Here is a 26,359-nt window from a genome sequence, read left to right as displayed (position 1 = left end):
TAGGCCCAAAGCCATCCAGCTCCTCTGTGACATCAGAGCAGCTAAGCCATGGCAGCCAGAGGCCAACCCTTGAAGTTGTGGTGACAGAGTAGATTAGCTGCTAACTGCCAGATGGCTCTTACCACCCACTGGCCGAGAGTGTGCTAGCTGTGCAATAGTAGCAATGACGGCAATCAGACTGAAAACGAAGAAGAGAAAGCTCACAATGTCGTTCAGGCTAGTTAGTCAGCATTTTTTTATTTGAAATATCAGTGCTTTCCATGACATAGTTTGTACATTAAAAGCTGGAAGGATTGCTTCATTTCACATGATCCAATACTGAAGTGGCACATCTGAAGCAGTGCAGGAAGAATCTGTACAGTTATCTATAGATAAATAAAACTCTGGATAACCCAAATTAAACAAAGTCTTACAACAATTACCAAAAAGAACAGAGAATTAGCTAGACACAACACTATCCACACAAAAATGTAGAAAGTAGGATTGGAAATAAACAGGAACAAGTAGAGAAAACAACCAAAGATCTTTGCATATAGCCACATGTTGCTTTAATTGCTTAGCACAAAGATTCTCTTTTTATTTAGTCCTCATTGAGGGCAGAATATACATAAGTGATGTTCAAAGAACACAAGGTAGGTGAAAATAAAAATACATGGTGTGAGTTGCTTTTCATCATTTTTTAGAGAATATGTAGAATAAGGGCTCTTGGTGTTTACAACTGTAAGTGGTATTTGCGCCCAGACATTTTATGAAGAGAACAACTGTTACATTTTTTACGCACTAGCAACATGTATTTGCTGCTGGTATTATGGTTATTATATTCAGAATTTTTGAACAGCCAGTAGATTTATAGTTCTATACTTAGTTTTACTTGCCTGTCCTTTGGATACTTTTAAAAATTTAACCTGGATACTGAGCAGGGCCTTTATTAAACAGCCTAGTATATAAAAGCTGGCTCTACACCAACCATGGAGAAGATGGTGGCAGCTCATTTTCTGAGAAATCAGAGTAACACGCTATGCTGTTTCTCCAAGGGCAGGACTCAAAGCCATTTTTGTGATGAGAAGACACAAAAAGCTGGTTAGCAACATTAAGTTTGCATAAACCACGTCCTTTGGGAAGGAAAAGATGGAATGACCAAGGACATTTCTCCCTCTTCTACAGAGAACTAAAATTATAGCAGAGTGGTGATAGGCTTTATCTTCTCTGATAGTCCAACCACTTGCCCCTTCACAACAGTAGGACTGAGTTGCATCTCTTGCCACCATCTTTGATCCCCATCACTGTGCAAACGACGTCTCCAAGGCAACCACAGGTGTCCTGTGAGAATCCCATGTGCCCGAGTGTGTTGCTTTGAGAAGATACCACGAATCACCACTATGCGGCACAACGACACAAAAACCAAACATTGTTTGTGGGGCCTGGTGACTTTTCCTTAACCACTGCAGCTTGGACTTGTGATGTGGAGTAAGCAGCCATTTTATGTATTCATTTATTTATTTTAATAAGCAGTGGTATCAACAGATGACTTTTTTTTTTGTTGGGGAACTCAAGACAAAGTGACTTAGCCATCTTAATGAGGCAAAGGAACCAGAATTTCCACATAGTTGATGGGGAAAAAACCTGACTGGCCATGAAGCATACCTTCATACCAGTTTTCATCAATCTGGTTAGTAAGGGTAATGATATCACCCTCTTTAAAGCCCAGTTCACCTTCATTTTCTGGATCAAAGTCATAGAGGGATCGACAGCATGGTTGGTCCATAGGAGCACCTACGGAGAAAGGGAAAAGACCAACAAATTGGTTGAGAAAAGCCATTGTTAACAATATTCTTGTTTTTTCTAGATATGTTTGTCACTGGATGTGGACTGTGGGATGCCATTATTAGGAACAGTGCACCCCTGACATGCTAGATCAAGTGGACCTTGGGATTGACACAGCAAGGCAGGGTTTTTTTTAAAAAAAACCCTGGAATCTCAGATAGGATCCATAGTTCAAAGTGATAAAGACTGTTGTGGCCTCATCATCAAATAGTGCAGGAGTTCAAAATCACTGTATAGCCATACTGAAATACTGTTTACTGTGCCATGGAAGCCTACTGTGACCTTGGACTAGCCACAGACTCACATCCTTCTCTATCTCACAGGGCTGTTCCACACAGGCCAATAAACATGGGTGTGGGATGCTTAAAAACCTGTTTCGGGCGGGGGACTTTGCACAGATCCCACCCCCAAATGCACAGATCCCACCCCCAAAGCTACTCTCAGGCAGGCAACCGAATTTCCTTGGGGCTCTCCTTTCCTGTTCTGCTTACCTGACGGCTTAGGGGTGGTGGCATGAGATATCCCTCCATTGTGCTGAGAATTTTCATTGCTTCCAAAGTCCAAACTCATGCGTGGTTTGGGTTGGTACTCCCTTCTGGGCTGTATTGACGCTTCTTTTATTCTGCTAGGACACAGACAAATGCCTATTACAGTACATTAAACATGTATCAACCAGCCCTAAGCACCAAGATTTTGGCTTAGATCCACTGGAGTCTTTCCATTGGCACAAAGATTTTTGCCCCAATAGCACACCATTTTCATTTCTCCCCTCTCACCATGTCTGCAATGCCTCCCAAATCCTAGTGGATGAAACTAATTTTGCATGAAAAGAATCACATTGCATGAAAAAAACAAATAGCTTCTTATGTTGTAAGTAGATATCCAGTAAGTATGCTGGCCCCCAGAAATAGGATTTCAGGGGGCATTTAGAGCTACCCCAGGAAAGGAGAGGCAAGAAAGACATGCTTCATGGGCAGAATTCTGGGGGGGAAACCTAGATCACTGCCTGCAATAAACCTGCCATGCTAAACAGGGTACATTATACAGCTCCTCTTCCAGTTCATAGACTGTTGCTTGAATTAATATTAAGGCAATACCCATTGGCTTTTAGCCTGGAAAAAGGAAAAGGTGGCTGATTTTTATTTTTTATCATGGATTCCTTCTTTATTTTTCTTCCCTCTGTATTTCCTATTCTCTTTCTGACCATTACTCTCCATTTTTGTCTCCTCCTAAAGAAATGCCTAATCAAAAACAAGAAAGAAAGAAAGAAAGAAAGAAAGAAAGAAAGAAAGAAAGAAAGAAAGAAAGAAAGAAAGAAAGAAAGAAAGAAAGAAAGAAAGAAAGAAAGAAATTGGTGTCGTGAGTGCAGCTCACAATCAGAAACTGTCAGAAACCATCACGTCTCTGAAACAAAAATTATTTGCATTGAGTTGAAGGTGAAAAGTATTAAATGTACTTTCAAGTTATTAGCTATGTTTATTTTTCCTTTCTGATAAGCAAAGGTGTATGGAGGAAAAATGACACCCGGAGAAAAGCCTTCTCAGGGCACCCCCACCCCCGTGTGCCTGGGGAGTGGGGCTCGGGGGTAGGGCCTGAGCCCTGCCTTCCCTCCCCACTTCCTGGCTTCTGCCCTCCCCAGAGCCTGGGGAGAGCAGAAGCCCCTGTCAGCCTCTGGAGACATGCTTTTAAAAGCACAGAGGCTTGGGGGGGCTTACGGTGGTCCCCACCCCTAGCCTCTCACTCTTGTGGGTGGGGCCCTGCTTCCAGACTCCATGCTTTTAAAAGCATGTCTCCAGAGGCTGGCAGTGGCTTCTGCTCTCCCCAGGCTCTGGGGAGGGCAGAGGCTGGGCTGCAGGGGGACCGGAGGAGGCAGTGCCCCACCCCCTCCCCCCTCCCTGGAGGCCAGCTCCTGGGCACAGGGTCTGGGAAGGGCAGAAGCCAGCTTGGCATCTTTGGGCTCCTTCGACCCCACCCAAGTTGTTGCTCCCATGACGTGGGCAGGGCCAAGGGAGCTGCGCTCGGGAACAGGGGGTCCCCTTGTCCCCAGGCAGATATGCCACTTCTGATAAGAGTTGGATTAATTTTAATTAATGTTGGGTCTAAACTTATCCATTGTCTTAACTGCTCAAAAATTCTGCTGACAGTGGTATATTAAGACAATTCAAATAAAAATCATTTTTTACTATTATAAAAGAAAGAAGCCATCAAATTAAAGATATCAAATAGCAACAGGCCTGCAATGATGTGTGAAGGAACTTATTTGATTTCTAGCCTGATAACAACCCACTTGCCACTATCAGTTACCGTATACACTCGCATATAAGTCGAATTTTTCAGTACGTTTTTTGTGCTGAAATGCCCCCCCCCCCCCCGGACTTATACGCGAGTGAGGTGTATTTTAAAAAATATTTTAGGGTTTTTACTTTGTCGGCCACCAGGTGGTGCAGTTTTATAGGCTAGTGACACAAAAATTTCAGGGTATCATCAGGTGACACTCCTGATTATACCAGCCAGGTTTGGTGAAGTTTGGTTCAGGGGATCCAAAGTTATGAACCCCCAAAGGGAGTGCCCCCATCCCCCATTGTTTCCAATGGGAGCTAATAATAGACGGGACTACATTTTGAGGGTCCATAACTTTGGATCCCTTGAACCAAACTTTACTAAACCTGGCTGGTATCATCAGGATAATCTCTTGCTGATACCAGCCAGGTTTGGTGATGTTTGGTTCATAACTTTGGATCCATAACTTTGGATCCCCAAAGTGGGTGCTCCCAACTTTATTCTAAAAACAAACCACAGAACAAACATATAAGGGAAGGGAAGAAAGAGGAAAGGAAATGGAGGCCAGCTAAGATGGAAACCTTACCAGCTGCTTTTTTCAACTATAGCCCTGGCGGAACAGCTGTGTCTTACAGGCCCTGCAGAATTGAGACAGATCCTGCAAGGCCCTGGTTTCATTTGACAGAGCATTCCGTCAGATTGAGGCCAGGGTAATGGTACACTTTTCAGGCCAGGAACCACTAGCAAATTGTTATCAGCAGAGCATAGTGCTCTCTGGGTGACATATTGGAAGATATGGTTTTGCAGGTGTGCTGTCCCAAACCATTAAAGACTTTAAACATCAGCATTAAACCCTTAAAAACATAAGAAAGAACCTGTGGATCAGATCAGAGTTCATCTAGTCCAGCACTCTGCTACTCGCAGTAGCCCACCAGATGCCTTTGGGACCTCACATGCAGAATGTGAAAGCAATGGCTTGAATTGGATCCAATGCTTCACCTGGAGCCAATATAGCTGTCAGAGCAAAGGTTAAATGTGTGCCCTCCATGGTGTCCTGCTAAGGACTCATGAAGCTGCATTTTGAACCAACTGGAACTTTCAGATCAGACTCAAGGACAGTGTGCATGTTAGATCCATGTGTGAACCACTCTTGAGATGCATAGATAATAGTTTATTCACATATTCGGTATTCAGGTCTATATCCAAGATGCTTTAAGGGTACACTTCACATCATTCATATCAGATGTGAAAGTACCAGATGCAGACATGACTAAGAGGATGTCAGGATTCATTTATCCCCTGCTGAGCATTCCTGTAGTGTAATGATTAATATGTACAACTAAAGCTAGGGAAACCAAGGTTCAGATCTTCACTCTAATGTGAAGCTTTCTGTATAACCTTGGGCCAGTCCCTCTCTTACAATATAACCTAATTCCCAGGGCTGTTGTAAGGATAAAACAGAGTTCCTCTTAAATTTGATGGCGTGAGGTAGAAGAAATCAAATTAGAATATGCAGAAATGATTGACATAAGTAGATAATAAATGGTTTGGCTTTTCACTGTTTGAACTAATGCTCAACTCTCAACTAAGTGTCAGCATTTCTATGTCCTGGGAAGGTGTTTACAGTAATTCTGGGAACCCGGCCTGGAAGACTCTCTTTATCTTTTTAAGTCTCCCTAACAGACTTCAGGCCCTGTTTTATTTTACTAGTAAGTCGCTTTGTTTTGGCTGACTTCTGTGCGAAAGACTGTTTACTTTCTAGTCAGCTGAGATCTTTCAGTAGGTGCCACTATCCCAGCAGCAAAAAATAATACTTTTAGTAATCTTTTGTGATTGGTTCTTCTCATCTTGGTTAATAATTATTGGTTATATGCAAATATATTGCTCTCTACATCTCTATGTCATCACCTTATTGTGATGTCAGACTTTCTATAATTGTCTAAATTGTATTTTGATTTTTAGGATACCCTTGTTGGATTGTTCTCTGTACAGAAAACAAACATCATATAACTTTTTTTTTACCATCACTCTCCTTGAAGGAAACACGAGATAAAATGAGATGGAGAAAAAAATACTTGCTAGCAAACCAGGGCTGCTACCATGTAGCATGTGAAACTGCCCTGAATTTAAAAAGACACTAGAAAAGAATTTTGGGAGCTGTGGGTCTAGGTTAGTGAGTAGCAGGGTCAGGAAGTCTTCCAGGCTGTCTGTAGCAGCTCAACCTGCACTAAGCAACAAGCAGCTTAGAGTAAGTATGTAGGCCTCAGATGCAGCTACTTTACTGGCTTCTCATATGACCTCTAATAATCTGCAACAGCCACAATACAGAGAATTGGAGCTCAAACTGGTAGTTCTGTCAAATCTCCCCTAAGAGCCCCCAGTTTGAGGTCCTTCACTGTGATTTCTAAGTAGGCATTTATTGCATGCAAAGGAAGCAGTGCTAGAAACCTGCTTTGTTAAGAAGAAGGAGAAGGAGGAGAAGGAGAAGGAGAAGGAGGAGGAGAAGGAGGAGAAGGAGAAGGAGAAGAAGAAGAAGAAGAAGAAGAAGAAGAAGAAGAAGAAGAAGAAGAAGAAGAAGAAGAAGAAGAAGAAGAAGAAGAAGAAGAAGAAGAAGAAGAAGAAGAGTTTGGATTTATATCCCCCTTTCTCTCCTGTAGGAGACTCAAAGGGGCTTACAATCTCCTTGCCCTTCCCCCCTCACAACAAACACCCTGTGAGGTGGGTGGGGCTGAGAGAGCTCCGAGAAGCTGTGACTAGCCCAAGGTCACCCAGCTGGCATGTGTGGGAGTGTACAGGCTAATCTGAATTCCCCAGATAAGCCTCCACAGCTCAGGTGGCAGAGCTGGGAATCAAACCCGGTTCCTCCAGATTAGATACATGAGCTCTTAACCTCCTACGCCACTGCTGCTCCTTAAGAGAGAAATGCTCAGCTTCTGCCAAGATATCATGGTCAACATTAGTAATTACAGTTTCACTTATGATGCTACCCAGATTCTTTGGCTTTGTAAACATAAGAAACTCTCCAGTGAAAGAATGCATGGGGGGACTTGTCCAAGGTGCTTAATGTCAGTAACATTCTGGCCTGACACAGAAGAAGTCATATTTATGAGAAGTGGAAAGGCTCACAGATGCAGCCAAAGTTAGTTAGCCCACCAACATTTAAAGAAACTTAAAAATTAACAGGCTATTGTGGGTGATTCGGGCTGTGTGGCCATGGGTTGGTGGTGATGGCTCCTAACATTTCATTCACATTGTGGCTGGCATCTTCAGAGGTAAGTCACAGCAAGATGTGTTTCTCTTCATGACACTGCGCCATGGAGAGAAACACATCGTGACATGCCTCTGAAGATGCCAGCTGTGAGGAAACGGTTCCCCCCGCCCAGGTTTAAAGGGAAGGTTTAAGCATTTCCCCCCCTCTCGGCAGGAGGCTTACAGCCTCACCTAGCCATATTTTTAGAAATGCAAAAGAGGTAGCAAGGACAATGGGATGGGACAACCCTCCTCCTCCAAGCAGGTATCACAGAGTGGAGGTCATAAAAAAATGCAAGGATGTCAGGAAGATTTGAATGTAGCAGGAAAAGTTTCCTTGACCCAGACTGACCAGGTCAAGGGGGTGGGGAGCAGGGGAAAGTTCTCTTCTGGCTTGGACAATCAAAGGAGACAGAGCTCTTGACTGAGGTCTAGAGGAGGCAGCCATTTTGGCCATCTGTTCACCCAAGTTGCTGAAGGACATCTTCCAGGTAATGGAGAATCTGTAGACAGCTGTAACATCCTAAGTTTAAGAGCTAACCCTATGATACCATCTGATAGCATAGGTACAGAAGGAGGGATAGAGGAATTGTGTGTGCGTGTGTGTGTGTGTGTGTGTGTGTGAGAGAGAGAGAGAGAGAGAGAGGAGGAGGAGGAGGAGGAGGAGGAGGAGGAGAAGGAGCAGAAGGAGCAGGAGCAGGAGGAGCAGAAGAAGAAGAAGAAGGAGGAGGAGGAGGAGGAGGAGGAGGAGGAGGAGGAGGAGGAGGAGGAGGAGGAGGAGGAGGAGGAGGCCCTCCAGAAAGTGTTGGGGAACCCCTGGGAGAGGGCTGGGTGGAATAGAACCTGCAGGTCAAACAGACCTGTTCTGCCACATCACACCAGTCATAGGTGTTGACAAAATGTTAGGAGCTGAAATCACCAGACCAGAGCCTCACAGCCTGGATAACCCACAACAACCGTTTGATTCTGGCCGTGAAAGTCTCTGACAATACAAGAATATGAGTTCTGCAAAGTAGAATCTGTGACAGCAGAACTCATGTACAAGTTCTGGAACATATATTGCAAAGGTAAACAAAAGTTCTATAAGCCTCAGAATCCTTGCCTTGGATAATTGGAGGTGATTCTTTCATCACTATGAGATGAAAACATGTTTTTTGCCAAGAGTGAATGTTGATGTAAATTTGGGAAGCCCTGCTCAGGCAAAACTCTTAGAAAATTAAGAGAAACTAAACCAAATTTGTGCCAAGATCAGTAAAAAAAAAAAAGATTTCAGGGGATTTTCACATATCCCTTGAGTTTAGTTTTGAAAACTCAGACCTCATCTAGGACCAGGAATTCCCAAGATTGAGGAAAACATGAGCAAAGAGACAGCAGGGCTATGTGGATTCAGGGCGTAATAGCAGCAATAATCAGTACAGTTAAGAAGCAGGAACCCCTGTCCCTGGTCCCAGCACACAAAGCTTTCCATGATGAACCGACTACAAATGTGTAGGTTAGGCAGCTCCCAAAATCCAGATAAGAAACTGGGAAGAGTCAAAGAAGAGCTTTGATTTCCTTCACTGAATCAGTAAATGAACTGAATTCTGTTTTCTGAAATTAAGCCATCTGAAGAGGACAAATTCTAGGATGGGAGATGATGACATAGGAATTCTAAGAATATCGCTGTGAGTCCCTTCAAGAAACAGCATTGTATACATTTAATAACACTATTCTGTACAATAGCATTGTATTCTAAATTGTTCTAGACTAGAAATCCATAGCTAACCTGTGTTCATCCTAGCTGTGCTATAATTATCAAAGAGTATGGAAAATGTACAACAGCATTTCTAGTTTGCATTTTACTAATAGTAAGTACCTCCATAGCCTAGCAGCAACAGGACATATAAATATGTACATTTGAAGATATTCCTGAAACCCATAAATAGTTTAAACTTTGAGTTGTAGATCTGGCGAATCTATTACAAGGAGGCTATTAATACACACAAAGACCCACACCATTTCCACCTGAGCTCCAAGAGAAAACTAACAAATGCAAGAGACAAATATTTTTCAACTGTGCCCCCCCCCCCCCCCGCCCCCATGAAATTTGCTTTATTTTATTTACTTGGTCCAGAAACCAATAAGACTAGGAAGAGACAAAATGCAAGACTTAAGATAATATAATTTTAAACACTTGTTCAACAGGTATCGTATTACCTTTCTTCCAGCTTGGAACTAACTCGTTGTAAGATCTGGGTGGCCTGCTTGTGGTACTCCAGCTGGGCTTGTACAAGTGCAGAAAGCTGGCTCACTTGTTCAATCTGAGGAGGCACATGAAGATCAAGCCTTAGTTCAATATTATCGTTTGGTTAATACACAATGATTCCTTCTTGTACCAGTCTTCTGATGCTGAAGAAGAAGTGAACAAGGTCACCACACTAGGCTGAATATCAACACTGAATATGCCCAAATGGTCCTCTACAGTAAAAGAAGCAGAAGGCAGACAACAACCAGCTGTTCAATCACTGACCATGGTCTGGTGGACCAACCAGTGACTTTTGCAATTTCTGTAATGAATGCAGGACACACTTGTTCTGAATCTGATACAGCTAGGGATTCCTTAACTCCCTAAACAAGAACCCATGCAGAAGCACTTAACATAGGCCCCTTCTGCACATGTAGAATAATGCACTTTCAATCCACTTTCACAATTGTTTGAAAGTAGATTTTGCTATTCTGCATAGTAAAATCTAGTGGCCAAGTGCATTGAAAGTGCATTATTCCACATGTGCAGAAGGGATCATAGAAGCAACTAGGTTTTGGCCATTAAGAAAGCCTAAAAATTCATTCTTGCTCTGTAAATTTAAACTACAAATCATGGAGTAAGCAGTGGTGTAGCTGCCACAGGGACATGTGGGGACATGTGCCACAGGTGCATGCCAATTAGTCATGGGGGCACAAAATGCCCCCCATGTGACTACGCCACTGAGCCTGGGAGCAGGAAGCAGTGTGGCCGTGGCTGGAGTGCTCCAGCCACAGCTGCACCACTTCCCACTTCAGGCTGAGGCTGGAAAGCCCCTCCCTCTCAGAGAGGGAGGGGCACGCCAGCCTCCTGCCTCTGTGCTTTTTTTTCCAAGTTGAGAGAGGCCTCAGCTTAAAAAAGAAAAAAGTCCCCAGGCTGCAGGCTGGAGCACCCCCCCCCTCTCTGAGAGGGAGGAGTTTCAGCCTCAGCACTGTTTTTTAAGCCAAGAGAGACCTCGGCTAAAAAAAAGAACAGAGGCAGGGGGCTGGTGGCTGGAGCACTCATCTCTCTTTGAGTCAGTCCCTGGGCTGGGGAGGGAGGTGGGGAGGAGCTTTCCCCAGGAGTCTGGCTTGGCTGTAGCCCTGCCCCCAGCAGCTCCCCAGTCAGTCCCTGGGTCAGGGAGGGAGGGAGGGAGGGACTTTTCTCAGGCTGGGAGTCTGACTGGGCTGCTGCAGGGCCCAGGAGGTAAGTGGGGAATGGGGGGGCATGGTGTTGGGGTGGGTAGCATGGGGGAGCATGGCAAGGAGGCCCATAGGAGACGGAAAACTCAGAGTCCGCCCTGGGCTCCGTTTTCGCCATCTACGCATCTGGGGGCAAGTTAGATTTTTCTCGGTGTAACAAACAGGATTGAAGTTGCTGCACAATGTCCAAGGGGAGAGCGAAATTAAAATCACACTCCTATATATCTCATGGATGTCACTACCTTAACTGAAGAAGTTTTCCTTACATTGCACTATAGGACTCACCAGTTCAACATAGATTTCTGCATTGTTTGCATATAACGTGAAGTACTTTGATACATCTGCCTCAGCTGTTCTATTTAGAATGTATCCCAGAAACAGCTGGTAAGATCTTCATAATGATATCTTTGACTTTCTGTACTTTCATGGAACATTTCTGGTTGGAGCAACAAATGTAGGAATATATATTTCCTCAATTATATAAGATATCTTTGACTGAAACTCCAGGTCTTGTAACATGCAAACCTTTAATGGGTTAACCTTAATGGGGCAGCAGCTTTTGAAAGCTTGCTGCTTAAAACAACATAGTCAGATGTCATTTCAAGAGGCAGGATGGAGCCCTCCTTACTTCAGGAGTTAGAACCTTGGATGATATAAACCCTTTAGTTGACAAGTTGCTCTCTGAACCTTGGATGATATAAACCCTTTACTTGACAAGTTGATCTCTGAATGTATGTGTATGCCTGCAGGATGCAAACAATAACACAGCACCATTTTGGAAAAAGGAGAAATAGTTTGTTCCTTCTTATCTGGGAAAAAAATGTGAAACTCTGAATAAACAAAGTCTCTATTAACCTCTGAAAGAGGTTAGATAGAAACTGAATAAAGTTTCAGTGGAATGCAGGAAAGTTTCAAGAATTATTATGGTCCTAGTTCATCACTGATTTGATATTTTTCTGAACAGATTTGTATAAGATGTTGATTTAGTTCAAGCTTGATTTATAAAATTCACCCTGATCACAAGGTGCAGGGTATGTTACAACACCTGCTTACTTTGCTTATTCTGAATAGCTTTCTGAGACAGGTCACTATTATTCCCATTATACAAATTTAGGAATAAAGCCAACTGACAGGGAAATTGTCAAGACTAACCAATGAATCTATAGCTAAATAAAAATAATTATTTTAATTCTGATCTTGGTCCAATCGATTACCAGCAAACCTTCTCCTTGTTTGCATAGATCTGGATAGAAATTAAATAATTTACTGACTAATGCCAATTGATGAGACATTCTGCAAAGTCTTGGTCTTGACATTATAGCAATATAACTCACTTTTCCAGCAGGATGTTCAAAAGAACTGACCTTGGAAAGCTAGATCTGCATACTCATGGAGCAGAGTCTAGGAAACACGAACAAAAAACTCAGTTCTTAGGCTTTTAAAAATTCATTACACTGTCAACAGCAAAACTGTCAATTTGAAAAGAAAATCAAATAATTTGCTCACGTCCATCTCTAGCAGGTTAAACATGCTCGACTCAGCAATTTCCTTTGACTCATCAAACTTCTCCAGAGCTTGACGGAGCTCATCATCAGGAATCTTGCCTTGCCTTTTCTTCTTGTAATCAAAGTCCAGGCGTCTGCCTTCCAGTTTTTTAAGGTGGTGCTAAAAGAAGGAGATAGAGAGAGTTTCCACAGGTATGCTGCAGATCACCAATACACCATAATCTCAAATGCCAATGGAATGCTGCAAACCCAGAGATTCACTGCAGCAAGATACGTCTATGTTTTGAATAGAGAGCTGAGGATATGGCAGAAAGCTGTCCAAATGTGAAGCAGGCTCTCAAGTACTCTGAAAATTCAGAGCCATGGGGCAGGGAGTGCGGGGAGGGAAGAGCTGCATAATTTAATGACTAACCTTTTGCATACATTCTAAGCTTTTGTTTCAAGGAATAGATGGGATAACTTCACAACATTCTTGTCAGCAGTGTATCTTAATTGCATTCCATTGTTACTTATTTGCTGACAACATAATATTTCTGTAACTACATCTATGTATTGGGTGTCATGAGAGAAATACTGAACTGAACATCCAAAGTACACATTGCAGGACCTTTTTGACAGCTATACTATAATTCTGGAACACATCCATGAAGATGTCCACCATATTGTTTCTCTGTTTGATTTTAGATGGTTTATTCAAATCCTCACATTTTGACATGGATATTGTGGGTGAAATCTGCCACTGTAATCATCTATACACAGCTTTTTGTGCTCTGTCTTTTAAAAAATGTTGCCCATCACAATGGAGTGGATCCAACCATCCTTCAAATAACCCTTTCCAATGGAAGAGCCACTTAATTTTGAGGAAGGCTTTTAAGATTGGAGGAAATTTTCAAACCTAAGCCAAAAGCAAAGATGGGGTTTAAACATTTTGATAAACCAGTACATTTAGTTCAACGAAAATGGTGGGATTTACTTCACTGAATTACTTGCCTAAAAGGCAACTATAATCACTCATGTTCCTGTATGCTCAGTGACTAGAAATACTAAGCATCTATATACACATTTGAAGGCTTCATCTCATAATTTTTAGTTTTAATCATTTTAAGCCATTCTGAGCATGATCTTTGCTAGGAAAGGGCAGGGTAGCAAATTTAATAAAATGAATAATACAAATTAAAAATTAGTTCTAATTTGCTATTATTGAACTTTATTGCAGTTCTGTTGTGCAATGAGATTTGCCAAGAGGGCTAATCAGCAGGAGGCTTGTGTTTTTCCTGTCTTAGACTTGTCTTCCCAAATTCCATTCTTCTTTCTCTTCCTTCCATAGGATGACAAATTTTTTTGCCCTAGATGTTACATCTTCTCCCTCCATTTTAAGTTGCTACCAAGTCTGCTGCTATTCATTCATTCATTCATTCATTCATTCATTCATTCATTCATTCATTCATTCATTCATTCATTCATTCATTCATTCACTCATTCACTCATTCACTCATTCATTCATTCATTCTTATTCATTTATCTATTTTGCTGTCAATCTGCAGCTGATTAACAGCGATCCACTGGGTTTTTCAAGACAAGAGACTTTCAGTGATGGTTTGCCATCATTCATTCATTCATTCATTCATTCATTCATTCATTCATTCATTCATTCATTCATTCATTCATTCATTCATTCATTCTGCTGTCAATCTGCAGCTGATTAACAGCGATCCACTGGGTTTTTCAAGACAAGAGACTTTCAGTGATGGTTTGCCATCATTCATTCATTCATTCATTCATTCATTCATTCATTCATTCATTCATTCATTCATTCATTCATTCATACATTCATTCATTCATTCATTCATTCATTCATTCTGCTGTCAACCTGCAGCTGATTTACAGCGATCCACTGGGTTTTTCAAGGCAAGAGACTTTCAATGATGGTTTGCCATTACCAGCCTCTGTGTAACCCTTTGGTGGTTTACCATTCAAAATAATGACCAAGGTTGACCCCATTTAGCTTCCAAAATCTGATGAGATATGGCTAACCTGGACTATCCAAGTCAGACACAATTCTGGTAGGGTTTGTCTTTTGGTATGGTTTGTGCATGTGCAGACATTGTTGTTAACTCTGGAGGGGGGCTTTAATCTCAAATTAGGTTTAAAAAACCCTTAACGTTTTCTATATATCTGAAGCTCTATTAGAACTGATAGCATTGGCTGGCCAATCTGCCTGTCTGGATGGTGGCCAGCCTTTAGCTATTGAATATGGTAATTTTTTTTTAAAAACCCCACTATAAATTAAATTGAGAGCTCTTGGGCCCACAGGGCAGCTCTCTCTCTCTCTCTCTCTCTCTCTCTCTCTGTGTGTGTGTGTGTGTGTGTGTATTTGTGTATGTATTTTTTCAATATTTCCAACACATTTTAATGGCATCATTAACAAAGCCGTAGTGAGTGAGCTACAGATCCTGTATCCCAGTTGTCAGCATCCTAATAAAATAAAATTACTACTCTGACAATTCCTTGGACAGATACAATTACAAACTAGTTGCAAACCAATTCAAGTTCTTGGTTTCAGTGAGCCCTGACACACTATAGTTCAGAGAATATCAGAAACCTAAACACAATATGCACTTAGCAAGTATTAACTGTTGGTCTTTGGGCAGAAATATGATCCTGACCGTGGGAGCTATAATTCTGGGAATGTTTAGGCATATATTCCTAATGGGAAAATATTCTCCCACAGAGTTTACATAAAGGAAATACATGTAACTGTAACCATTGGGGGGTTCATGTGTAAAACCACAATTTTATTGTTAAATATATATAGATCCTTTTGAAATGTGCAAGAAGTGCTGCAATGAAGGAGACCATTGCAAAGATTGAAACTTGAGCAACACCAGTTCAGCAGATTATAATCATTAACTTGCTGTTGTCCACCTTTCAAGCATATTCTCCATCATTAAGCATTTAACAAAATTCCATTTATAATGATACCTGAATTTCTCGCAGATCTTTGTCATGAAGATTTTGAAGGGGATCAATAAAATTTTGTTTCACATCAATGTCCAGTGAATCTTTAACTTCAGAAAGTTCTCTCATAGCTTCCCCAACATCCCCTAGAGCTGGGCCTGAAACACAAAAATAGCATCTTCTTGATATATATGTAGAAAGAATGTGTCTCCACATGAATATGGAGTCATACAAAACTCACTTTAGTAGTAATATTCTGTGCTTAATTTACCTGAAAGCAATAATTCGAATTGTTAGGGGCTCTAGGAAATCTATACTTCTTAAGCCACTGACAAGAAATATTGCACATACATATTCCACATACAGTGTAGGGATGTGGAAATGAATTTTGATGTGAACTGGGTGCTGCAACAAATGCTTATACAAGTTAACAACACCTGAGCAGTGTGGTGATCAAAATTTCCATAGTGGTTAAAATTTCCTACTATGACTGAGGAGACACTGGTTCAAACCCTCACTGATCTTTGAAACACACTTTGTAATCTTGTGCCAGTCACTCTATTTCTCAACTGAATTTACCTCACGAGTGTGAAGATAAAATAGGGGATGGATCATGTATTCTGCCCTCAGTTTCTTGGAAGAGTGAGGGGATACAAATCGAATAAATAGACCTCTCCACAAGTTCCAAGCAAGCATGAATACTTACTTGTGTAAGTATACACTTACTTGTGTGTCTGCGATGATTCATACTGAAGAACACATGAGCCCAAAGCTTACTCATGTTCCCACTGAATGTACATTCTGTGCACTGAACCTGTGCTTTAACCAGTCCTAAGTTTTAAAGAATTGTTATCCACTGAGGTGGTTTGAGAAAATGTAAAATCTGTGAATCTAGTATACCACTAGTGCTATACTGACTTGTTTGATCCATTTTTAGAGATGGTATTGATTTCTAACTAAAGTCTTGAATATTTAATTTGTAAGGCACTAGAGACCCCTCAGAAAGCAGTTGAAGAAGACACAGAAGTCCAAAAAAAAGGTAAGCTATAGTGAGTCTTTTTGGAAAAGGCCATCTCCACATGTTCAGAGAGATACCATCTGACTTCCAACCAGGAATAAACACTTTCCTAGCAGACATGTCACCTGGGAGATTCAGATTACAGGACCCTGTATCTAATGCTAAATACAAGATACAGTTGAATTTAATCATGGAGGTCTATGGTACTTGACAGATTTTTTTGAAAAAAGAAACAAGTTACCAAAGTTGCATTCATCTCCAAGTTCTTTGCCAAACTTCAGCATTGCATCTGCTAGCAGAGCCTCGGCTTGAGGATAACCGGGTCCTTTCTCCTGACCTCTAATTTTGGACATGGTGTTGAGCATGCTGAGTTTAGCTCTGGAAGCTGCAAATAGATAAACAACCTAATCAGCAAGACAGAGTAAACTGGGGAGACAACAAGAGAGAAATGGTATAAGGGGGAAGACAGATGGCACAACAGAAGGTTCTTCACCTGTGATACAAGCCTGACTTTCTCCTAGCTTCACAACTGAAAGAGATATGCATACAAACTCATCAAACGCTGGTCTTGTTGCTTTCCACTATTTTTTAGGAAGGCTGCTATTGCTACTGCTGAACCACCTTTGGCCTCATGAACCTCTTTACTTTGCATTTCCTTTACATTGCAAATGGGTAGCTGTGTTAGTCTGCTGTAGTAAGATAAAAGTACAGTGGCATCTTAAAGACAAACAATATTAATTTTAATATGAGATTTCATGAAGTGCAGCTCACTTTGCCAGATAAGTGAAGTTTAATGAAAACTTATATGTAAATGAAACTAGTCATTCAGCCTTGAGCAATATCACACTGATAAAGTTACAACAATCCTAACAGCCCATCTCCAGACTCGGATGCATTTATTTATTCATATTATTATGTCTTACTACAATCTGGGGGGAAACTCTGCTACAGCTAAAGTGGCCTTGTGTTCAATGCCTTCCTTGCTGAATTAGGCTAAGAGGCATGAAGTCAGCTGAAATTAGGATTCAGAGGGTAAACCTCAGGCTGTAAATTTAGTTTGTTCACATCCTAGTATTGATTCAATCTCTGTTGTGGATGAAATTAAAGTACTGTTTATTTGTTAGGTGCTGACTTCTGCATATGTTGCTTCCATTTTTGAATGAAGAGAAATGGAATCTCAGAATGCTTCCGATTTGTGGAATTCTCGTTCCTTTTCCTTCAGAGGAATATACCTGGGCATTAGCAGACTTCTTTTATGATTATGGCCATCACTTACAGGTCAATCCACTGTGTTCGGCAAGGGAATTATATAACAATGCTTACCTAGATCTATTACCAGTATTTGCTGAAACAAGGATTGAGTAAGGATTATATGGGAGGCAGCACCATGGAGAAAATTTACAGTGGTATAAACTGACTGCCTGTGTTCAAGGAGCTGATACAGCTGCATGCCATTGTCACCCAGTGGTGTACCAAGGCAAACTGGAGCCCTGGGCAAAACCTGAGTTTGATGCCCCCCCCTCTCCTGGCGTGGCCAATTCCTCCCCACTCACTGTGACCAAACAACATTTTCTCCACCTAATCGCTTCTAAAGTCACCATCACATTATAGAACATGCCCCAACTCACAAATATGAACACAGCAACGAGCCATGCCACACAGCAGAATTTTTTTTTGAAAATAATTTCAAAATGCTTTCAAAATATTTTATTACTGCTATGAAAACATTTTATGGTGTTATATCCAGTCCCCCCAATTGAGGGGAACAGCATCACTTTCAATGTTATTTAAACTGGGGACCCCAGATTCTCCCTTTAAGGTGGATTTAAAAGGAGAATCTGGGCTCCCTCGCTTAAACAAGTGATGCTGGAATCCACCCCCAAACAGCACCATTTTCAATGGTGTTTAGATGAGGGAGCTCCAGATTCTCCTTTTAAATCCATCTTAAAGGGAGAATCTGGGGTCCCTAGTTTAAAACAACATTGACTATGATGCTGTTTTGGGGTGGATTATCCCCCACCCCAAAACAGCATCACTTTCAATGTTTAAACTGGGACCCTTAGATTCTCTCTTCAAATCTATGCCAAAGGGGGTGGATTTAACAAACAACAACAAATAAATAAATAACAACAACAACAACAACAACCTTTATTAGGCGTTGAGAGAATAAAAGAAAGAAAGAAAACAAGCATTGGCAGGAAGGGGGTGGATTTCTAAAGGGAAAAATTCTGCAGGGCTTCTAGGGTGCTCTTGCTGTCAGGGGTGCAATTATTAAGATAGCAGCACCAAAATTTCCAAGTATCTTCAGGAGATCCTACTGATGATACCACCCAGGTTTGGTAAATTTTGGTTCACGGGGTCCAAAGTTATGGACCCTCAAAGGTGTAGCCCCAGTCTCCTATTAGCTCCCATTGGACTCCCTTTGGGAGTCTATAACTTTGGACTCTCTAAACCAAACCTCACCAAACCTGGGTGATATCATCAGAAGAGTCTCCCTAAACATCCCTGAAATTTGGGGGCCTCTAGCCTAAAAACTGCACCCTCTGCAGGCCAAAATCAGAAAAACACTGAAAATACAAAAAAATCCCACAAACGAACCTGCAGTTTTTGCGCCCCCCACAAGGGGGCACCCTGGGCAAATGCCCACTTTGCCCAATGGGAGGAACGCCTCTGTTGTCACCCTATGTTCCATCAAATGGGACAGAATTCTTATGCATTGTGTTAGGGCAGATCCAAAGAATACTATGCAGTAATCTGTGCCACAGAGGTCAAGTCATGCTTTCAAAAGCTGAGTTGCAGATACAGTAAGAGCTGCTTCTTATGAAATATTTTGTACTCAGGTATTAGTACCCGTTTACAAAATGCATACACATTGCATTAGTAATGAAGGGTGCTTTCATGTATATATTTCAAAGTGAATTACTCTTTATCATGAAACCCCCTTCTTTAGAGAATAGGAATACATTATCTCTGCCTTAAAATGAAAACATAAATCATTGCTCAAATCTGTTTGTAGAAGACTCCTCTGTCAGTGTTTGCCTGATTTTGATGTTTCCATTTTATAATGAAATGGTAAAGATGAGAAAGAGGATATTTTTCCTTGAAGTATGACATGATCTGTAAATATTTTCAGGAGCTTTGCTGTTTTTGTGATCCAAGATGAATCATGGGAATCTGGGTCATAAAGCAGAACTAGGAGATCTATTTGGATAGACCTGTTCTTATTTATGAGAAGACAAGACTCACTGGAAAAAACCCAGTAATGCTAGAAAAAGTTGACAGCATCAGGAAAAGAGATGGATTGGTTCAATCAAGGAAACCAGTTTGCAAGAGTAAGCTTTAGATGTGAATGTACTCTGATTCATAGAGAAACATCCTTACCTGGATTTGGTTGAAGGTATTCTATTGTCTTGGTCATTATTTCCATCACAGCCCTACTGGTGACATCAACTTTCTGCAATTACATCATGAATATAAAAGGGGAAAAACTAATTAAGAAAACACATTCAATTCCTACTACTTTTCTACTTGTTCTTCCATGATTCTTTGTTGGATATGATAAACGGCACAAATATATGACAATGTCAACAACTACAAGTGAACACATCTATAGTTAACTGATGTACTTCACTAACAAGCTATCTGGCATGTGACAGAATCTTGTGCCACAATGAAAGATCTATTATGCGTTGTTTCTCGAGTTAATCTGTACACGAGGAATCACCCCACATGTAGAAGTCTCCAAGAGCCTATATATAGGAGTCACTGAACTTCACAGTCATACCAGCTAGTCGTACTGGTTAGCCTTGCTCCAGTCCTTACTTTGCCTAGATGATGGGTTTGTGTGTGGAAGAGAGCTGCTGTCACCAATAGTCACTCATTCTCTGGCAACATCTTGCTTTCTTCTTGCAGAGAAGGTTGAGGAAATCATTTTCTGACTGCTTCCTCTCCTTTCCCTTTCCTCTTGCTGCTGGGAAGTTGAAGAATAGGAAAGAGCAGCCAACATGAGATTTAGCAATGGTGGAAGGGGGAAAGCTAGGTATTGACAGAGGCCCCTTCCGCACATGCAAAATAATGCATTTTCAAACCACTTTCACAACTGTTTGCAAGTGGATTTTGCTATTCCGCATGGCTTTAAAGAGCACTGAAAGCAGTTTGAAAGTGCATTATTCTGCATGTGCGGAATGAGCTAGAGTGAATGTGGACATCTGCATCTCTGTTCTTTGTAAAAGAAATGGACTGGCAAGGTCTCCTATTGAGAGTGCCTGATGTGGATTTCAGGACTAGAAGTAACTCCAGGCTCCAGGAGGCTTCTGCATTTGTAGTGACTCATTTAATAAACTGTGGTGTTGCTGCTCTGGTGGAAACTAATGGAAAACATCTTCACTGACTTGACCAAGTCGTATATAACTAATATTTCATAGTCCAAATTCTGAGCTTCTTAAATAAAGAATGGTTCTTACTCTGATCTAAATCTTCCTTCCCCTGATTCAACCAGGTCAGCTTGTGTGCTACTAATGCACAGCAACTCCCCTATTTTCTTTAAGAGAACATTTGCTTGCATTGAAGAATGAGCAAAAGCAGAACGATGAATCTACTGTTTAACATTTTATGAAGTTGTATGGCTGGTTCTTTCACTGCTTTTATTTTTTGTCTTAGTTGGTGTTGTTGTTTTACCTTGACATTATATGTTGATACTTAGCAACTCCAATTAGGACACGGCTTTGCTAAGCCTATGCTAAGCATTGTAATTATGTATAATAAAGACTAATTATTCCCAAGTCCCCCAAAAGCTTACTCCCATCAAACAGCAAAGCAGGTGGGTGATCAAATAGAAAGGGGTCGTGAAGAGGAGATTAGTAAGACAGAGTAATAGAAGGACATGTATATGTATATATAATCATGCAGGCATGCATGGAAAAAAATAAGCAGGAAACACTGTGTTATCTAAGCAAGTATGTTAGTATTGTTGTCAGGTTTCTGTACAAACTATTAGTAGGTTGGCCGATTGCTTTTCTGCCAGTACATTTGGAGGAAGGATTTGAAGTGGCATCAGTATGAATTCTGTATGTGTTTGTATGCATTGTTGTACACAAAAAAGAGAAGGTGAACAAGAGATCAAGAGGAGAAGTATGCACACTGTTGCTAGAACGAAAAAGATCAGAAAGCAGATCTGGTATCGACCCCTGCAGAATTATATTTATCTAGTGCATTTTTATTCCAACCCTTCCTTTAAAGATCTCAGAACAGAGTACGTGGTTCTCTTTTCTTCCACTTTATCCTCAGAACCACCCTGTGATGTAGGTTACCCTGGCTGTAAATTACTCTCCCAAGTAAACCAAATTATTCTCCCAAATTACTCTCCAAAGGTCACCTAGTAAATTTAATTACAAACAGAGATTTGAACCCTGATCTTCCTATTAAACTCCACAAACTCTCTAAACAATTTAATAGTAGTAGAGTACATTGCAGCTTGCTAGGTAACTGTTGCAGGGACATGTCATTTTCTGTGTTTCCTGTTCTAGAGGGGCTGCCAAACTGTTTATTAGAGTTTTGTTTCTCAATAAATGAACCATAACAATTGGTCAGCTCTTTCTAGATCCCAAAGTTTTATAAACTCATGTCCTCTCTTAGGTGTACATTTGGATTTGCATTATTTATCAAGGTGCCAATTCAGATTTTCTAGATGACTTCTAAAAAATTAGCTTTTTGGCCAGTTTTTGGCACATAATCAAACATTTCCATTCAGCTTAGCCTAAATAGGATTACCTTGTCAGCTATGTTCTCACACCAAGGACAGTTTAACCATGCATTTTTTTGGGTGTGGCAAATGCCATAATTCCACAAATATCTTCCTTCCTTCATCTAATCCTGTCATGTGCTGTCTCTTAAATTAACATGAGCTTTCTTGTGGTTTCTCAATTTGAACCTTCTTCTTTGGTTTATAGATCACTGCCTGAGGGAGGACCCCTTCCCTTATATCCTGACAATAATTGGTGGTAAGGAGGAGGAGGAAGAAGCGTTGGATTTATATCCCCCCTTTCTTTCCTGTAAGGAGGCCCAAAGGGGCTTACAAACTTCTTTCCCTTCCCCCCCCCTCACAACAAACACCCTGTGAGGTAGGTGGGGCTCAGAAGAACTGTGACTAGCCCAAGGTCACCCATCTGGCATGTGTTGGAGTGCACAGGCTAATTTGAATTCCCCAGATAAGACTCCACAGCTCAAGCAGCAGAGCAGGGAATCAAACCCGGTTCCTCCAGGTTAGAGTACACCTGCTCTTAACCACTTCGCCACTGCTGCTTTGTTCTGTTGAAAGGACAAAGAGTTAAAGTGGAATACTTTCAACTAAATACTAACATGAGGAAATGAGAGCTGAGAAGTATCAGAAAAGACAACACCTTTTTAAATGCTTCTTCTTCACAGAGAAAGAGCATGGGTTCGCTTTGAACTTTTAATTGTATTAAGGATTTCATTGCCCAAAGAGAATGGCCATAGCAAGGGGATTATTTATAAGTCTGTCAATACAATTTGTTTGCAGGGAGTACTTCAAATTCAAAATGCCCTTATTGTCTCTTGAATTTAATTTATAGAAGGCTTTTTCTGACATTACAATTGCACACTATCAGGAGTCTACCAGCTGCACATAGATAATCCCAATACCCATTGTTGTCATGCTTTGTAAACGAAGGCTGAACATGTAGTTACCATGCATTTATAGCTCTGATACACACAGACTAACCACTGAATTTATCAGGGATTATGCTGACACATATCAAGGCTGACATGCATGGTAAATACACATTGCCCTGTTCACAAATGGTATCCATACATATTGAGAGGATCACAACTAGCGTGCACATCTATACACATTGTTGGTAGGCTCCTGGTGTTGCAAGACAACACATGTGATTGTAAGTACAGCATAAAAAAGAAAAAAGTATAATGGAACCCAACGGGAAAGAAACAAGGAGAAACTTACTACACCAAGGCAGCTGGCATATATTAAGCTGTGCATGTAAGGACAGCATGCCAGAAAGCTTTGGTGGAATTCCAAAGATCGGGCACATGAAAACAGCAACCTGAAAATGCTTTTACACTCAAAACCACTTCCCATCTGAAACTGTCTTTTCAGGTGGGAAATGTAACATTTGAATCAGGTATAATGCTTTGGCTAATAATTTGGAAGCAATGTAACTAGTGTTTTCAGAAAAGCACAAACTAGGCCATGCAGAGATGAATAACATGTCCCAGAGTCTTGCTTCAGATCATTTTAAACTAGAGTAGCCAACTTCCCATTGCCGATCACTGAAAACAAGCAACCCTTTCATTAGGATAAGTTCATGTGCTTATATTAGAATGATAGGAGGGCCACATTATGAGGCCAGATGGCCCTTTTGTTCCTCTGCAGGAGAAAGGGTGTCTTTAAGCCACCCTGTCACTGCCCTCCTAGTACATCTGTACATCAGAGCAACCCATACCTAGTAATCATGTTCTTTCATATAGGAATACTCAACAGACCACCACTTAAAACAGCACATATATAGATATCTAAACAAAGGTAGGATGCCCAGGGATGGGGCTGCCTTCCAGCACCTGGGAGCCTGTTCCACCCCCTCCTTGTTACAAATTCCCACCAAGGGATCCTGGAGCACCTCACAACCATCAGTCCCACCCCTGGACTTATCACAAGAAGCAGGGACCTTCAACAAGCCAGAAGCAAGAAGGAACAGCAGAGAAATGGCAGGAGAGCCTGAGCAACAACAGCAAGCCTCACCAGTTCCAGGGAATAGGATGGAGGCAGCACAGCCCTAGCCAAGCTACAATCAGCAGTCTGTAGCAGACTTTGAGAGTGGTGCGGGGCCAACATAATCTGGACTAGGCTGCAATCAAGGAGGAGGGCCAGGAAGGCTGAAGAGTCAGTTTCAGGCCAGCAGGGCAGGGCAGACAGTTCACCAGCCACTAGGAGGCTGGAACCTCCTGAGAGGGATAAAAGGGAGGCAGGGCAAAAGGGTGGAGGTTGATGTGGTAAAGGGACTCAAGCTTGCAGGAGTGCTGTTAACTACCTGACAGAAGTAAAGAGCTTATGAACAGAACTCAGAGCCATGTCCTGTTTGTTCCAGAAGGACTCCTGCAAGGCCAAGGTTGCCTACCCTGCAGGGATGGCTAGCAAAAGTGGTGTTCACGTAGAAAAGGCAAAAGCAAGATTTTGCTTACTTCTGGGTGTCTATTTTATAATATCTTCAACCTTTGTTATGATTAAATTCTGGTACACTGTTGTTATAAGTTTCCATAATTCTAGTTTTATCAGAAAAACATATAACAACTATGACTCCCAAGGCCTCACCCCCTTTTGGTCAGTGATATGACATTTGAGGAGTGAAGAGCAGAGAGGAATGTGCTTCTTTTTGTTCCATGCTGGACCTTTAGAGAAGGGGGGCAGTAGTCAGGGCTAGATGGGCTATCAGGTGATCCTTCATTACATTAAGAACCTCATACTGGCTTAATTAGGATCTCATGGCTACTTAATATTTGATTTCTTAATTAAAATTATTCAGGATTGTTATTTGTAAGGACACAGCACAGATTGACTTCAGACTTACCCTTTCCATCTCTTTGAAGTCCTCATCTAGCTTGGTTCCTTCTGCTCCACCAACCTTTTCACTTACTTTCTGCAGGACAAAAAACAAAAGAGAGATTCTGTGGAACCTGATAAGTTAGAAGTAGCTTTACTGCAAGCTTTTTGGGTTTCAGTGCTGAGTTATTTTCTTTGAAGGGTGCAATGGATGCAGTGGAAGTGTCTGACCTCAAGTCACATCATTTCACCGGGGAACTGCTGCCACCATTGAGACTAGCAGTTAACTAGGGCCCCTTCCGCACACGCAAAATAATGCATTTTCAAACCACTTTCACAACGGTTTACAAGTGGATTTTGCTATTCCACACAGCTTTAAAGAGCACTGAAAGCAGTTTGAAAGTGCATTATTCTGCATGTGCGGAATGAGCCTAAGAGTTACACAGTAACAGTAACTGTATATAGACAGTTTTACCTCACGAAAAGAGTCAGAGTACCTTCCAGTAATAAAAGAGTTAGAGCTTACATAAAGAAAGACAAGAATATAGCAGATGAGCGTTCTGGTGTGAAATCCAGAATGGTGCAGAGTACACTGACCCTAGTGGAAATACTACTAGCATTTTATAGAAGAGTTGTAGCAGCCTCAGGCAGACTCTGAAGAGCCTGTGATAGAAATCTTTTAATTCATTAAAATTAAAAATTTCTCCAACAGATTCTCAGTGCTCCTTTTTGCACTCTATACTGATAGAGATCGATGGTGCACTTTCTTTATAGAAACAAGGCAAAATTCAGCCATTTCTCCAAACCATGTAGAATCCACTGCTCATGAGATTCTACAGACAACCAAGTTCTAACACTTGATGGTAACAGTCACTGTGCACTGGGGGAACAGAGTGGGAACAGTATTGTAAAGTAGGAGTAAAGTATGTTTGTAAATAATATTGGCCTAACTATCTCTTAGCCAGGCAGGCCACATCAACCACCAGAAATAGTGAGCTGTCCAGTGAAAAAAATCTAGAGGCAGATCTTCTAACTTTTTTGTTTTATGAGAGTCAAAGCAGACTTATGAAGTCTTGGGTCTAGATCACAGTTTGACTCAAGCCATGATTATGACTTCCCAAATGATACTTTAATGAACAGGTGCATATTATTTGGCATATATTTACTACCAGTAATGATCATGTTCTACTAAGAGCTGTACAGATCACCGCCACTACACTTCAGAATATTATAAGGCTGTGAGTATAGAAAATCAATGAAGTTTCAGTTAGAAAAAAAACAAGATTCTTTAGCAATTTAGTTTTGCATCTGTGCTTGTTTAAAAAAAAATTCATAGTTCCATCTTCAACTTTCTTTAGCAGCTTGTAAAGAAAGACTAGGATCCATTGGGGAATGGAATTTAGTAAAATTGTTTCACAAGGTCATGAAGACTTATAAATCAGCACACACAGTGGAATGCTCTTTTCAACATATTCATCATTTGCACTGGCA

General features: G+C 41.2%; 1 protein-coding gene across 2 annotated transcripts in view; it reads right to left on the bottom strand.

Moving 5' to 3' along the window:
* Positions 1 to 211: 211 nt before the first annotated feature.
* The window catches only part of SH3GL2 (SH3 domain containing GRB2 like 2, endophilin A1), a 121,836-nt gene continuing 95,688 nt past the window's right edge, over positions 212 to 26,359 (bottom strand). Inside the window, exons 2-9 of one of the 2 annotated variants that reach the window (XM_048503619.1) lie at positions 24,897 to 24,965; positions 19,678 to 19,750; positions 16,538 to 16,681; positions 15,303 to 15,436; positions 12,322 to 12,480; positions 9,550 to 9,653; positions 2,316 to 2,449; positions 212 to 1,773 (exon numbers count right to left, since the gene is read on the bottom strand). In XM_048503619.1, coding sequence (XP_048359576.1) covers positions 1,574 to 1,773; positions 2,316 to 2,449; positions 9,550 to 9,653; positions 12,322 to 12,480; positions 15,303 to 15,436; positions 16,538 to 16,681; positions 19,678 to 19,750; positions 24,897 to 24,965 — 1,017 coding nt within the window. In that variant the 3' untranslated portion in view covers positions 212 to 1,573. The remainder of the gene's footprint in view (positions 1,774 to 2,315; positions 2,450 to 9,549; positions 9,654 to 12,321; positions 12,481 to 15,302; positions 15,437 to 16,537; positions 16,682 to 19,677; positions 19,751 to 24,896; positions 24,966 to 26,359) is intronic. The other variant, XM_048503620.1, reaches the window with a different exon arrangement.

The sequence above is a fragment of the Sphaerodactylus townsendi genome, linkage group LG07 (assembly GCF_021028975.2).
Source record: "Sphaerodactylus townsendi isolate TG3544 linkage group LG07, MPM_Stown_v2.3, whole genome shotgun sequence".
In the NCBI taxonomy this organism is placed as follows: Eukaryota; Metazoa; Chordata; class Lepidosauria; order Squamata; family Sphaerodactylidae; genus Sphaerodactylus; species Sphaerodactylus townsendi.
Note: the sequence above shows the minus strand (reverse complement) of the source record. Positions and strands in the feature narration are given on the sequence as shown.